The 15,177-nt window shown below is 27.7% G+C and overlaps 2 protein-coding genes across 2 annotated transcripts; one reads left to right on the top strand and one right to left on the bottom strand.

Moving 5' to 3' along the window:
• Positions 1-596: 596 nt before the first annotated feature.
• Positions 597-2,542, bottom strand: LOC132952171 (AKT-interacting protein-like). Its single transcript, XM_061024364.1, has 6 exons — positions 2,269-2,542; positions 2,005-2,180; positions 1,697-1,761; positions 1,341-1,632; positions 1,108-1,285; positions 597-867 (listed from the first exon to the last, which is right to left on the bottom strand). The coding sequence occupies exons 1-6, from the start codon at positions 2,269-2,271 to the stop codon at positions 793-795; spliced, it is 789 nt and encodes a 262-aa protein (XP_060880347.1). The 5' UTR covers positions 2,272-2,542; the 3' UTR covers positions 597-792.
• A 7,546-nt stretch (positions 2,543-10,088) lies between these two features.
• On the top strand, positions 10,089-14,872 carry LOC132951920 (uncharacterized). The gene is made up of 6 exons (XM_061023982.1): positions 10,089-10,198; positions 10,266-10,458; positions 10,540-10,853; positions 12,733-12,841; positions 14,694-14,759; positions 14,818-14,872. The coding sequence occupies exons 1-5, from the start codon at positions 10,089-10,091 to the stop codon at positions 14,745-14,747; spliced, it is 780 nt and encodes a 259-aa protein (XP_060879965.1). The 3' UTR covers positions 14,748-14,759; positions 14,818-14,872.
• The last annotated feature ends 305 nt before the right edge of the window (positions 14,873-15,177 follow it).

Consider the following 15,177-nt stretch of genomic DNA (forward strand, 5'->3'; position numbering starts at 1 on the left):
AAAAAAATAGAAAATAATGACTTATGTACCAGAACTGGAAACCTATTTTTAAATGTAAATTTTTAAATTTACTTTTTGATTTCTGGAATATTATTTGTAAAAAATCATATAATATTACACTAAAAAAACAATGTTACATCAATTATACAAAATAAAAAATTTAAATGTACAGTGCCGTTCTAAGGAAGAATGCTGTAATTTCCTTTCATACCATTTTGAGAAAAATTACATTTTTGTTTAGTCGTTTTTGGTAGTTCTATTTTTAAATAGAATTATATTAAATATAATTATAATATTTTACTAAGTAAAATTCATAGTTTCTTACACCCGATGAATGCAATGGAACTATTCAATTTTATTTTACCAAGATTTATGGTTTGATATTTATACTAAGTAAGCTATTAATTATTCAGAATTGTTTACGTGTCAAAAATGCCGAAATTCTGATTATGGCCTTTTACACAACACAATTACAGTAGTACAATTATGTATGTTTGGAACTTAATGTATTTGCAAATTAATTCACATATTTAAAATTTGTTTTTGTATATGTATAATGAATGCTAATATGTTTTTTTTATAATAAATAAACAATATCGATCAAACTATAGGCCTTTATTATTTTATGTTACTGAATCATATCTGTTAATTTTATTTTTTTTAGTCCATCATTTATATACAAGGTTGCTTGACACAAAATAATAATAATTAAAATATTTATATTACAGTATGTACAATTTTACAAATATTAATACTTTTGCTGATTGTTATTAGATTTAACAATTTAATTGTTTACGTATTTGGCCGAGAAAATGGTTCTAAAGATCCAGGTTGTACCCAAGATAAATGTTGAGACTTGTCATTTTCCTATAAAATAAAATAATTGATTTATATCTTAAATATTTATTTTAGTTTTAAACACAAAAAATCAATTATTTTTGTATTATAAAATGATATAGGTATAACACAGTTAGTATATTAATAAATATTATTTACATATAATGATTAAAGTTTTGTAGTTAAGTTCTGGACATAAGTGCATTGTGTTATTTATTAACTTTTATGCGTTTAAACTATTAAACAATATTAATTTAATAAAAGACAAACTTTTTGTTGGAGCCATGAACGTCTTAATGTTCCATGAATTTCTTCGTCATAAATATCGAATAGCAAATAATTTGGATCATTATTCTCTGAATGTTTTGGTTGCTTATATATATCAACTTGACTTTGTCCTACACAGTCCTCACATTTTTTCATATACTTCTCATTATCTGTTTTTAATCTAAAAATAAATTGTCAATAAATCATCCACCAAAAATGTGTAATATAATATTTACAATTCAGCAGCTTCTGAATTTTCAGGAGTTTTAGTTCTAGGTATATCATAAAATGATTTTGATACATGATCTATTACATGCCAAATACGACTAACTCCTTTTTTCCATTCTGGAAAATGATATTGAACATTCATTTCCCCAGTGACTGGATTGACCAATGGATGAAATAGAGGTGTTTCAAATATCACTTTGGGACAATCACAATTTGGCCAATTACTATCTATAAGTAAACGAAAACGAAAAACTCCATTCTTATAAAGTCCGTACCTTGGGAAAATTACTCCAAACCATACTGAAAAACACAATATAAGACTGATAATATTTTGGTCAGTATTGATTAAATAATTTTTGCTTACTGAATGGAGTTTTATCAGCTGGTATAACATATACTCCTGGTATTAATTTTTTGCTCAAAATATTACTGAAATTAAATGTTGACAATAATTGATTACAAAATTGAATATCTATATTTATATGTACGCACTAACAGAAATCCTAAAATATTCTTACACATAACACAATATAATAAAGATAACATTTACTACTAAATCCACAAATGTAAAACTTATTTTTGAGGCCTCAATGTACTTAATACATGATAATTGTACATAATTAGTTCAATAATTACATGAACTATTATTAATTTTAACTTATTATTACTTACAATTCAGACATGAGGGTATACTCAAGAAAAAAAGGAATATAATTTGCATTTATATAAGAGTTATTGGTATTGGTAGATTTGACTGCTATACCACTTATACCGGTAGTATCATTTCCAGGAGGTAAGACACGACGAAATGATCCAGTACGATGGAATGCTTCATCACTGTTCCCAGACTATAATTAAGAATGTAAAAATAAGTTAGAAGAAAAAATAACAATAAACTTTATCATATTATAGAGGTTTAAGTAACATTTTATTCACCATTTAAAATAAATTATATTCAATTTTTATTAATGATAATTATTTTTAAATTGAATTGAGTAGGTATACATTAACATCGGACTATCAGAGTAAAAATATATGAAACTACATTAGGCAATTGAAAATGTCTCTTATATATTTAAATTTTATAAGTGAATTACAAAAATATTATAGATGTTTAAAAATATCAAATAAAAATGTATTGGCATTAAAAAATATTTTGTTATGTACATTTACGTTTTATTACTTTTATTTCTATTACACAAAAATGACAACTGTGTTCAATATTTTGATATTTGTTATCATAATTTACATATGATAACCATAGATGATGATAACACAGAATAACTGTGTTATTCTGTGATGATAACAAAACATACTGATTACAGAATTTATTTTTCATTATTCATTCTTAATATTTTATTCTGTGCACTGACCATCCAAGGTTTATAGATAATCGTTGAGTAACCCTAAGGTGTTTATCTTAATAGTGCTCACTACCACTATAATTGTTCTAGTATACCCACAGATTACAGATACCTAAAGTCTATACTAACTAGTTAATGGTTAATGGACTATAATCTATATGTGATGCTACCACGATTAAAGATTCGGGTTGACAGGACCTGTATCTGGTTACTCAACCACAGCATAAAGAGTAACTTTTAAAAGAGTTTTTGAAAATGATCTTGCAGTTAAAAATTTATAAAATGTTTAACTTTTATTGCAAATGATTGAAAATGTAAAACAAAGTTTAAATATTAGGTATATCATATTATTATATTTCAAATTCAAAATGATAAACTATTTTGATTATTGTCATATCAAATTTCAACGAACAAATATTGTTCCTTAACACGGAACTCTTTGATATAAAAAGTTGCATTATATTATATCGGTGGATTCGTCATATTGACGTACCTACCTAGTATAATTGTATCATTTATATTATTCTATGGCAAATCTCAAAGTCTTTACAGAAGACAGAGTTGATTAAAAATTCTAAAATTTTAATAAGCAAACCAAATGTGAGTAAAAAACTTGCTGCGTTCCGTATAATTTTATTTTTCATAAATCACAATATTTTCAGTTCTGTATTCTGGAGCGTTTCCTCGTCAACATCGCAGTGAACACTTGTCACGCGGATTCCGCCGAAAGAGTCAATGTTTAAAGTAAATTTGTTTTCATATTATTTTGGGGCTTACATTTACTTTTAAGATTTAAAATAGATATTTCATGTCACGAAGAATATGTTATCCAAGTCTTGTAGACGCATATTTTAGTTCTGAACTAGAAATAAAATACGCGAGATACAAACGTCGTCGTCGTTTTTCTAGTTCCCGGTCGTAGAATAATTATAATTAATAGGTGCTACCTATAAAGGGTACTTTAAATAAACACGTATGTTTTGGTTTAATTTATAGAAATATATGTTATAACTGATAATAGTCTTAAGATACAATTTTAATTTATAACTAGTATTTTTTTTTCAAATTCAACGTTATAAGTTGTAGCTAGTAGCTATTAATTTAATGTAACATACTTAACTTCTATTGTTCACCTAATATCTTGTGATTAAAGTAATTTATTTTATTATTAGGCATTATAGTACAACAGTAGGTTAGTCATTTGGGCCCAAAAAATTACATTTGAAAGTGTCATTGTGTATATAATTTATAATAATATACTCTAAAAGTTTCATAAATCCACGAATACCTACTATTTTTAAATTACAACAAAATAACTAAAATCGTTATTCTTTGTTTTAATAAGTAATTTTGTCCAAATTTGCATTTAAAGTTCAAATCTTGACAAAATACGGGAAAATCACGAAAATTAGCAAATTATTTTGAGTTGAGAATTCATAACAATTTTTCTTTTTAAATCTAAGATTTGAAAATGTAATACAAGATTATCCATAAGTTCGTCTACTTTTATCAAAAAAAAAAAATGTCTACAAGGAAGTCAAATTAAATTTTTATGAGCGTTTGAAATTCATATTTTTACAACATTTGATATTCACTCGATATCTCATGTAACGATTTTCTTATTTTGTTGTAATTAAAAAACGTATGACTGTAGATACTTGAAAATTTCACTGAATGTTTGTTTTAGCATTTTCCATACACGATAAAATTTATAAAATCATTTGACTCTTTTTAAGCTGTTTACGGACATTGTCAGTTTTCAATTTTTTTAGTTTTTTTTCTATAAATAGCAATACAATTTTATTTGTTGGGTAAAAAAGCATGGAAATTTAATATAAGGCTCCTGATATATCGTTCTAATAGCAGTTGAAAAATATTAAAAATACACAGGCACAATTTTTTTTATAAGCATTTAAAGTTCTAATTTTGACAACATTTATCAAATTATAATTTAATAATTATTTTGTAGTTAAAAATTTATAAAATGTTCAACTTTTATAGCTAATAGGATTGAAAATTGAAAACAAGGCTCTTTGGCCTAAATAGGTTATATATAAATTACTTTATTCACAATAATAATAATATCATCAAATATACTTGGTAATATCATAGGTTGACTGACCGTTTTCGCTCAGAATCGTTTTTCTTATACAATAATATTATATCATTGAATTCAAATTTAACACCATCCATTACAGTGATCCACTTGTACTGTACAGCAGAGCGACATCCACTTACCCACCTTTTTTTTCTTTTATTTTGCTCTATTAATGTTTTTGTATATACCTAAATAATTCTACATGTGTCAGGTATACCTAATCAGCTATACCTAAGAGTACTCCAAATACCTTTGTAATCTTTTAAAAATCTGGTATTCGTAAACTGCAGTCTCTTCAGAGAATACCTACCTACTATTTAATGTTATCAAATGTTTTTTTTTGCATTTGAAATGTATTTGTCCCTTTCCCGTTGTTTTCTAACTTTTGTGCACCTTGACATAATCAATTTTTTAAAGAATTTTTTATTTGTATTTGCTTCTTATAATTCGTTTGCCTGCTTGCGCCCATGTTCCCCTTCCAATATTGTTTTCATTTATTTTACTCAAGTTGATTTTAGATTCTAAATGGAACAATGAATTTATAGATTTTACAATGATGTGTGTGTTTATTTTATTTTTTTATAATATTATTTATTTGATTTTCTTCAACAGTATCTTTTCTGAATCTAGTTGGTACTTTGGGGGTCAGAAGAAAAATTAAGGAAAAACGAGAATTTTTACACAAAATTTGTTTTTGAAAAATAAGATTTTGGTTTTTGGTGCAACTCTTAAACAAATGACTGTAGGTACATGACATTTTGACTGAATGTTTATATTAGCATTTTCTATACACCATAACATTTTCCAAATATTTTGATTTATTTTGAGCTGTTTACGGACATTTTCAGTTTCTATTTTTATTTAGTTTTTTTTCTATAAATATCACTAAAATTGTATTTCTTGGTTAAAAAAGCTTAAAAATTTAATAGAAGGCTCCTTGTATATTATTTCAAAAGCAGATGAAAAATTTGATGTCACCATTTTTTTTTATAAGCATCTAAAGTCTTATTCTCGCATGCACACGCACATGTCAATAAATTGAGAACAAGGAAATATATTCTTTTATGTATCACCTATAAAAACTACCAAAAGCTGTAGTAAATTAAACATACTTGCTGAAGTTTGATTGTAATTTCGAAAAAAAGGTTGAACTCGTAAGCTCCTAGACTATGCTTTGTAGGAACCACTTTTTTGATATAAGACCCAAAAAGCCAAAAATAAATACAAATGTAATGCAATTATTTCATGAGATTTTTTAAAAAAATTTCAAAATGTTATGGTCCTTTAAAATTGAAAATTGAAAATCGACTTCCTAGAAAGCCTAGTTATTTTACCAAAGAAAATCATACATACAATAAAAATTAAAATCAGACATTCAGAAGTATGTGTAATTTACCACCGCTTATTGGTCTAAAACGTACGAAAAATACGTGACATGCGATCCCCTTAAATAAATAGTTTAAATAACATAGATATTTAATACCTATCCCACCCGACATTGGTAATTACTGTAATACCATGACAAAAATAGTGTACATCACTATTTATATTTATAATAAAACACATAAATATTATATTCACTCAATAAATTCACTTAATAAATATTGTACCTACATTACCTAAATTTAAATGTTTGGCTACCTAAATTTCAACTTTGAAAAAACTACATCGTGTATTATAATATATATATTATTATGCATGTCAACTGTGTATTTGTTTTTTTTCTCATTGCCAATTATTATCACAGTTTAATCAGCAATACAACACATATTGGTTACTAAGTTCTATTTTTTTGTTTATAAATAATAGGGAATCTAAATAATTATACATTGTTTAAAGATTAGTTACATTTATTTTGTATTAGGTACCTTCTCTAATATCGTTAGAAAATTATAATGGTATGACAATAAAAATATGAACTTGTATAAAATATTTTATAATTGTATAATATTCTAGGATTCTAAACAGAGTAAGGATGTGGAATGCCCTACATGTAAAGGTCTAGGAAAAGTTCCTTCAAATGGTGATGTAATCGAATTCGTAATTTCTTACAAAATAATATACATTTAAGATATAAACAATTTTAAGCACAGGATGATTATTTTAAAGGTAAACATTCATTTTAATTTGAAACCCCTACATTTGAATTTTTACGAAAACAATATTTTTTAAAATAAAAATCAATCTTAATATATTAAGTATTTAACTTTTTTAAATGATGGCATTTCTTTGTAGTTTGAAATTCCAAAGTATACCTAACCTAACTTTTTTCTGAAATTTCTAGTATTTAAAAATCTAATTTACACCGAGTAGTATATAAAAGTAGTAGGTAACTAGTAAGTACCAGTCGAATTTCAAACTAATAAATATTTTAAATTGTGATGAGCGAGTACTGGACTTACAATTTTCAGAGTTTCCCCTGAGCCACTCCTCAAAACTTAAAATACTTACTTATAAGTTATAATATTACATTTAGATTTTTAAACATTGGAAATGTCTACAAAATATTTTGCTTTGGAATATGAAATAATAATGTATGCTTTCGACTTTCATTTATTACCTATATATTTTATTAGATATTGATAAAAAAATAATTAATTATTCAAATATCCTGTTCTGCAATACTTTTGAATGAAGTATGCTGTGTGAAAAAAAAATATTTCCAAAAATTATAATATGTTTTACGATTATGAGTGTTTGCTAATAAAATAATCTTCTTGTATACATAATAACATTATGTACAAACTATAAATTCAATTCTATAGTAAAATTGTAAATTATATTATGATCTCATTAAATTCTAAAATCCCGATGAATGTATTAAACATTATCGTATAATTACCATTTTAGTTGTGGATAAATGTAGGTATCCATTCCCAAAATGTTAAATTTTTTTTATGTGGCATCACCTGCACATGGGAGCAGAACAATTTGCACACTGTTTGGCCCTCATGCAGCATCGTTTATTCCATAAAACACGTAGGTAATTTACAATAGATACACCGGAGTATTACCTCAACAGAGCCATAAGTACAACTTTCCTTACTGATCTAGTTTCAAGTTTGTATATATTTTTTCGTGCACTACAATCAGTAGAGTGGAGGCTTATATTCAAGAGATATTACGATTTTTGTCGTATTAGTTGTTGTTCTCGACCCGGCTTCCCGCCCGCCGAGCAGGTCAAACATTTAAACTTGTGAGTTGTGACGACTGACGATTGACGAACAGTATTAAGAGGACGCTACCAGCATGTGTTGTCTGTCTTATACGCGTACGTTATGTCAAAAACTGTTTTACACGGGAAAGAAATGGCCAAAGAATACCGAGAGGCGAGAAGGCTACAGGCTTAACTAAGAACCGACATTTTCACCACATAAAAGAAAGAACTTTGGCTGTGCAATAATGTTTTATTTTTTTTGATATCACATAATATACGATAAAAGTTTTTGTTGTTTCCAAATCCATTATTGTGTTTTTCAGTTCCGATATCCAACTAATAAAAATGTTATTGCACAGCCAAAGTTCTCCTTTTTATGTGGTGAAAATTTCGTTTCTTAGTGTGTGTTGTCGGGTGTAGGCGGTGTAGCGTCCTCTAACATTATGCTCGATGTTCGTCATGTAGGTATTTTACTGTAAATAATAATAGAACTACATATAATGGTGTAAACATATAATAATAATAAACATTTAGATGCAATTGTATAGACAACTTTGTAAGGATAGGTATCTATGATTAACATACTACAAAAAATTGTTTTGTTATAGTAACCTATTATTTGCCTACAATTTCAGTATATGGTACAGTACTACAGTAGTATCAGCAGTACTGATATTACTATATTAGTATATTATTATGGCCCACTATAGGTATATATTATATTATAGAGATAGGGAATATCTAGGAAATTAAAACATGGTTTTGGAAACTTGCAGAGAGCTTTATATCAAACTCCCTAAATAATTTAGCCTGTGATATTATTCATCTTAATAATATATCTACTTTGTGTCATCATATATGTATTTATAATCAACCATTCAACCATGTAGACTGTAGACTGTAGAATAATAAAATCATAATAATAATAATAGTCATTAACCATTACAGCGACGCACCCAGTTCAGCTTTGAGGCTAAAGCCCTCCCCCCCCCCAAAAAAAAAAATAAATATTTTTACACTAAATTATATATGTATTATAGCATATCATCACAAATATAGTAGACGTTAGATACCTACACATAAATAGTTCAATTAATACGTGATAAGGGTGTAAAAATTGTTTACTCGCGTGTAAGGAAAGTAAGAACATTTTTAAGCACCCCCCCCCCCCCCCCCCCCCCCCCAAACAAAAATCCTGGGTGCGTGCCTGAACCATTATAGGTATATTGTATTGAATTCTATTTCTATTTACCATTAACATCATCACTACATATACAATACACTAATTATGGCCAATGGTGGTAAATCATGATACCATGATTAATGAATATATTACATTATTATTACGTAAACTATACCATAGATTAAATATATTAGTATATTTAATCTATGACTATACCTACTATAATTTATAGCCAAACAAGTAAAGCCTATTTTGTATTTATTATATTTACTAGCACACTGTAATAAGAATATGGCAAAGATATTTATCACTCTTTGTTAAATATGTTAATATTAATATTTTTTTTAACTAGGTAGGTACGTATTGGCTATTTTAAATAATATTTTCATATTTGTTAATTAGATCCAATACTAAATCAAAATGAACAAAATGAAAACTACACATTTGTAGTAAGTATACCTACAGTAAATTATAAAATATTCTACGTATTACGATTTACGAGTATAAGAGTATACGAGTAGAAGCGCGTTGAGAGCTCATGGTAGTCCTGTCCTGACATCTTAGACTTAACACTTTAAAAAATATTCCATAAATTTCTATATTCTTTGCTTTATATGCTTCAGAATGTATAAAAATACTTTTCATTTCAATTTAAAATGTAATATAAATTATAGCTTATATCTTTTTAGTTAATTTAAACATGTTTATGCATTATGCCTATATGTATTTTTCAGTTCTTATAAAAGAAGAAATTAAAATTTTTCTACAATAAATAAGTTTATCATGGAATTTTTGTTTAGGAATCTAAGGCATTTGTACATGTTGGGGATCAAACAACTACAAACGTGACATCTGATTTCAACAATTTGTAAAAAAAAAAAACGAATGTATATTTTTATTAAATTTAAACATGAATAAACATATCAGTTTATTTGTAGGAAATTATTAACAGAAATGGATACAATTATTGGATGTGTAACAGATTTATTACCAGAAAAAGAACCACTTGATAATCCGAAAGAAGTTATCAAATCAATACAAATTCGTTTGAAAAACACGAATTCGTAATTTTTTTAAATTACTCTGCACATATTATGTCTAATCAAAACTTATTTAAATTAATAATTTTAGAGAAGAACACATAAGAGCAATTTCTGATGCGATACAGGTAGCACGACATCACCAGAAATTATTAAAACCCCATATAAACTTGATTAATCGAAAAATTGTTCAATTTCTTAACGGTCAACGAATTTTTGATGTCCGATTAGCGTGTCAGTCGGCTGGCGAACTTTTTAGGACAATGCGGTGTACAGATCGACCAGTAAACTCATTACCTACCTATACTTTATACGTTTTTAATTTTTAACTAAATTATTTTAATTATAACTTAATATGTACATAGTTATTTGATAACATTGTTACTGGACTTATGAACCGTACGGCAGATAAAAATCAAAACATCCGCATTGATGCAAATTGGGCACTTGATAAAATGGTGATCAGCGTCCCACCGTTGTATTCCATAAAATCAATAGCCAACTGCAGTCAACACAAAAATCCGGCTGTTAAAATAGCACAGTTGCGATTGATGCATTGTGTTACTGTAATTGCTGATCCAATGAAAATATTAACTGGAATAGCTGGACTGAAAAAAGCTAGACAATTAATTCTTAAAAGTTGTGTAGCTACAATAGAAGATGCTAACGCAGAAATTAGGTAATAATACGCAAGACGCAACATGTATTTATAAAAACGCTCGATAAATAGATAGATATAACAGCTTGCTCGCCTTCTTTGTGAACTTTGCCTATACCCCAGAGTAAGGTAAAGTGGGGTAAGTGAGTGGGGTAAGTGAAAAACCAGATGTTCTCAGGACCAGTATTTAATCTGTTTTTAGTAAATCTAGAAATTTGTAAAAGTGATTATTTCATTGGATATTTAAATATAGTTTGCAAAACTGTAATATAATTTATCATGCTGTTATCACAAAATATTTTTTTATTACAAAAACAGGTCGTATTTTTCAAAATAGACGTGTCTTCAAATTTTATTTTTGTCCACATAAATTTTGAACCCGCGAAAAGCCAAGAATACTTTATATTATGTTTACTTTAAGATTCACACGTCTGTTTATCATATTTGACATATTTTTACGTTGTTTTATTCGACTACCTATATAATTACCCCAGTTAAAATACACATCGGGGCAAGTGTGAAATCGAAGAGTACCTACTATCTATTAAGTTTGTTAAATTTTGAAAGTTACTTAATTTTAAGAAAAACTAAAAATATTATTATAATGCAAGTACCTCTACCTATTTTGTCATATTATGTACTTAATTAGTTGATCTATTTAATATAGGTAAGTAATTGAATTTATACAATGCTCTGTCAATTCTTAAAGAATCAAGATATTTGAGTGAAACAAGAATCAAATTTCGTCTTTGTACACTACCCTCACATCACACAAAGGTTTTCTAGAAATTAAAATAATATATTGCCATTGTATATAGTAGATACCTGCAAGGTGATTCTCTTGGATATCATTGCAATTTGTAAATCATTATCCAAGGACATTATTTATGACGCTGTAGCTATAAAGTTGGAAGAGGAATATTCTTCCTTCAAGATGTGTTCGAGAAGTTAAGTCGGATTTCTTTAATTTAGTCACTGTTCTGAATGGGGGTTTTCTCGATTAAAGCCACGGGGCAAGTCGAGCCCCATAAGAGTGAATCGGCAGGGACAGGGATGGGATGCATTTCTTCCATTCGTTTATGAAGCTTGTTTTTGTCGTAACACTGGCGCTCCGATGTTGCATTGTGTCGGACGTCGGTAGCGATTGAGTAAGTAAGGTTGACTTCAGTATTCCGGATATTATGCGCAATGTGCATACTATGGTAATGTGGACGTGTGGTTCAACTGGCCACTGGGAGTATAACTTTTTATTGCATGTACTGTTGATCCATACAAGTGTGCAATGCTCTGCGGTGGAATACTCAACTGCGATAGTAGATGTTTTCAATTCTGATAAAATATCAGCTTCCCATTCTGTACCTACTTGTGAGCTTTTGTATGATGTTGTTTCGGGAGTTGATTTTTGCTGCAACATTAAATAGGTGCTTCTTATACCAAAGAGTCCATTCAGCGTAACACCCAAGTATTTTTAGTTGGGTTTATATGCATGTATGTGACGTTATGTCCACAGAATGTGACGTTTATTAATATGCGATTGCATGTCTGATTATTGTTGAGATGAAAAGTGGAGACATCTGTTTTATTATAGGGTTCATCTGGTGTCTCCATCGTGTGTGAAGACGTGAAAGTATTCGTTTAATGTAAACTATATAATATAGGTACTAATTACTAAGTATAACTTACAATTTAAATGGTAATTACTAATAATTCAAATGTATAATACCTATTTCATATTACCGTAGTCGCGGTAATTAATAACTAATAACTAATAAGTAATCACCCATTGCACATTTAGGAGAATAAAAAAATATATTTATTTACCTTATCTTAAAACATAAGCAATGATTGTAATTGTAAATATATTGCTTATATATTAATTAATGATCAAATGTTTTTAAAGGTTTCTGTCAAAAAAGCTCATGCAACTTTTAAAAAGTACTTGCTATGAAAGTTTCTGCTCGTCATTAGTTCAGGATATTAGTTGGGACGAACTAAAAATTGCTGGAAAGGTATTTATTTTAAAAAATGTATCAAAAATATATTAACTGTAACTATTGAGTATTGGCTATAAATTATAATTATTTATTATCTTTATGTAGCTAAATATATTATACATACATCACCTCATAGATTAAAATAACACTATAAATAGGCAATGCCCATGATCATTTATCCTTCATTATTTTAATTTGGATTTGACTTATTAGTAGGCAGTAGCATATGATGGCGAGTGTTGAGTAGGTAAATACTTATATCCCACCTCCAGCCTAAATATGTACTAGGTAATTAGTCAAATCCAAATTAAAATAATGAGCGGTACCTAAATGATTGCATTGGCAAGTGGCGTGTATAAGGGTTTTGTACCTATAGCTTTGCCAATTACATTTTTTTACTGTAGAATTTTCATTTTTAAATCAACCACTATTTTTATGGATTTTTTTAGTTGCAGACCCGAAGTTTCTAAATAGATTAGATAGGTGATTTTATTATCGATCACTGACGACAATACCTATCGACGATCAATATTTATAAATATCAAACGATTGGTATTTTGTTATTGACCTATATTGAAAATAATTCCTATATAGATAAGATAAGATAGTCGCGAGCCGCAAAATATAGGCAATGAAAAATAATATGAAGAGCAGGAAAAGGAATAACACCTATTATTTAATTAGTAAAAATGTTAATAAGTCGCATGACTGCATAAGTCTATGACGTGGTTTGGTCCACCCTTGGTATATACTAGAATATATACAGATATACTATAAACCATATACGTCACTGGCGTATAGTGGCGTTGCTAAATATAGAATAGATTATCTATCATTTATAGTGTTATTTAATCTATGATAAGAGTATAAAACAAAGTAGTTTTTATGTCCGGGGGACCTGGATAATCACGGAAAATACCAAAACAGATGTGAACGGTTTTTTGTACCTAAAGAACCCCCAAACATATTGAAAGCCCCCCAAATTATTGAACATTTTACAAAGCCCCACTTCTTATTTTATAAAGAAAGACTTTAGCCTCCCCTCTAAAATTCAATCAAATCTCCGCCTGTGAACAGTTAATTAGTTATAATGTTATATTGACTCCAGTTATATAGACCTGTGTCCACAGAATATAATGTTAAAAACGATAAAATAGGAATACACTATATGTTTATTTTTTGTATGAGATAATCTCCGAAACATCTGGCTCAATATACATGCTGGTTTTCGTAAACTGTAAATAATTTTTCAAAAAAGGTCATAGACTATAATAATATACTTACGAGTTACGACCGACCCAACCCTTGGCCGCAAAAAACTGCAGAGTAGTAAAATAGGTTTATACATTCGCCATTTGAACGGTTTTAATTTTTAGTCATTTTTAAAAAATCTTTTTTTATATGAGCCAATAATTGACCACTTTGGTGGAGTCGGGTAAACAGGATATTAGTAACCTTTAATATTATACTATAAAAAATTTAAATACTTATAGTACTTGTAATAATATATTAGTTTATAGGTTATATATAGGTATTCTATTTAATATAATACTTATATCGGGCTATATTAGAGTAATTTTATAAATTTAACTGTTGAATTTTTCGGATGTATCAATATAATATGAAGGGTTTGACGACAAATTTGAGGTGATATACCCATCTGTGTCCCACAAAACCACCAACAAATTTAATTAAATTAGAACAATTATAATAATATGTTTGTTTTATTTATTAATAAGGTATTGATATCCAACATTCATATTTTTAAAAATAGGCTAAAGCCTAAACTTATGAATTAAATGATGTATTTTTAAATTATTAATGTATTGCAAAATTAATAATAACTATAGGTAACGTTTTTGTACAGAATTTAAATATGGAAGATTTAGCAGCTGATATTTTGAAGAAAAATACTAAATGAACCAGTTTTGCCGTGGTAATTTATTAAAATATTTGAACTACCTATTGAAATAAATATATATTTTTTGTAGTTATTGGTAAATAATAATCAATAAAGTTTCAAATTTAGAAGTATTATTATATACAATTATGTCAAACAAATTACAATCAAGCAACTAGCAATAGTGTTGACGAACACAAATTGCTTTTAAATAATTAATAAATATCTGGGTAACTGGTTAAGACGGTATTACGGTAAATTACAATTTACAACTGTGGACGACAGTGAATTTTAAGCGCGGTAGGAGAACAAATATGAATGATATATTTAATGTAAATAATCAAAGCTCTAAGTAAATATACCTATATATAAGTAAATTACAGTTATTTTAATCAAACCTATGTGACTATACCAGCTATATGTCTATACAGGGTGTAACAGATAGAACTGA

This window comes from Metopolophium dirhodum, chromosome 9 (genome assembly GCF_019925205.1).
Source record: "Metopolophium dirhodum isolate CAU chromosome 9, ASM1992520v1, whole genome shotgun sequence".
In the NCBI taxonomy this organism is placed as follows: domain Eukaryota; kingdom Metazoa; phylum Arthropoda; class Insecta; order Hemiptera; family Aphididae; genus Metopolophium; species Metopolophium dirhodum.

Excerpts from the sequence above, each read along its gene's own strand:
- LOC132952171 (XM_061024364.1), bottom strand. Across the intron at positions 1,762-2,004 it reads TATACCCTCATGTCTGAATT|TAATATTTTGAGCAAAAAAT; the intron begins GTAAGTAATAAT and ends ATTTAATTTCAG. Across the intron at positions 1,633-1,696 it reads AGCTGATAAAACTCCATTCA|TATGGTTTGGAGTAATTTTC; the intron begins GTAAGCAAAAAT and ends TGTGTTTTTCAG.
- LOC132951920 (XM_061023982.1), top strand. The coding sequence starts at position 10,089 with ATGGATACAATTATTGGATGTGTAACAGATTTATTACCAGAAAAAGAA. Across the intron at positions 10,199-10,265 it reads CGTTTGAAAAACACGAATTC|AGAAGAACACATAAGAGCAA; the intron begins GTAATTTTTTTA and ends TAATAATTTTAG. Across the intron at positions 12,842-14,693 it reads AACTAAAAATTGCTGGAAAG|AATTTAAATATGGAAGATTT; the intron begins GTATTTATTTTA and ends GTTTTTGTACAG.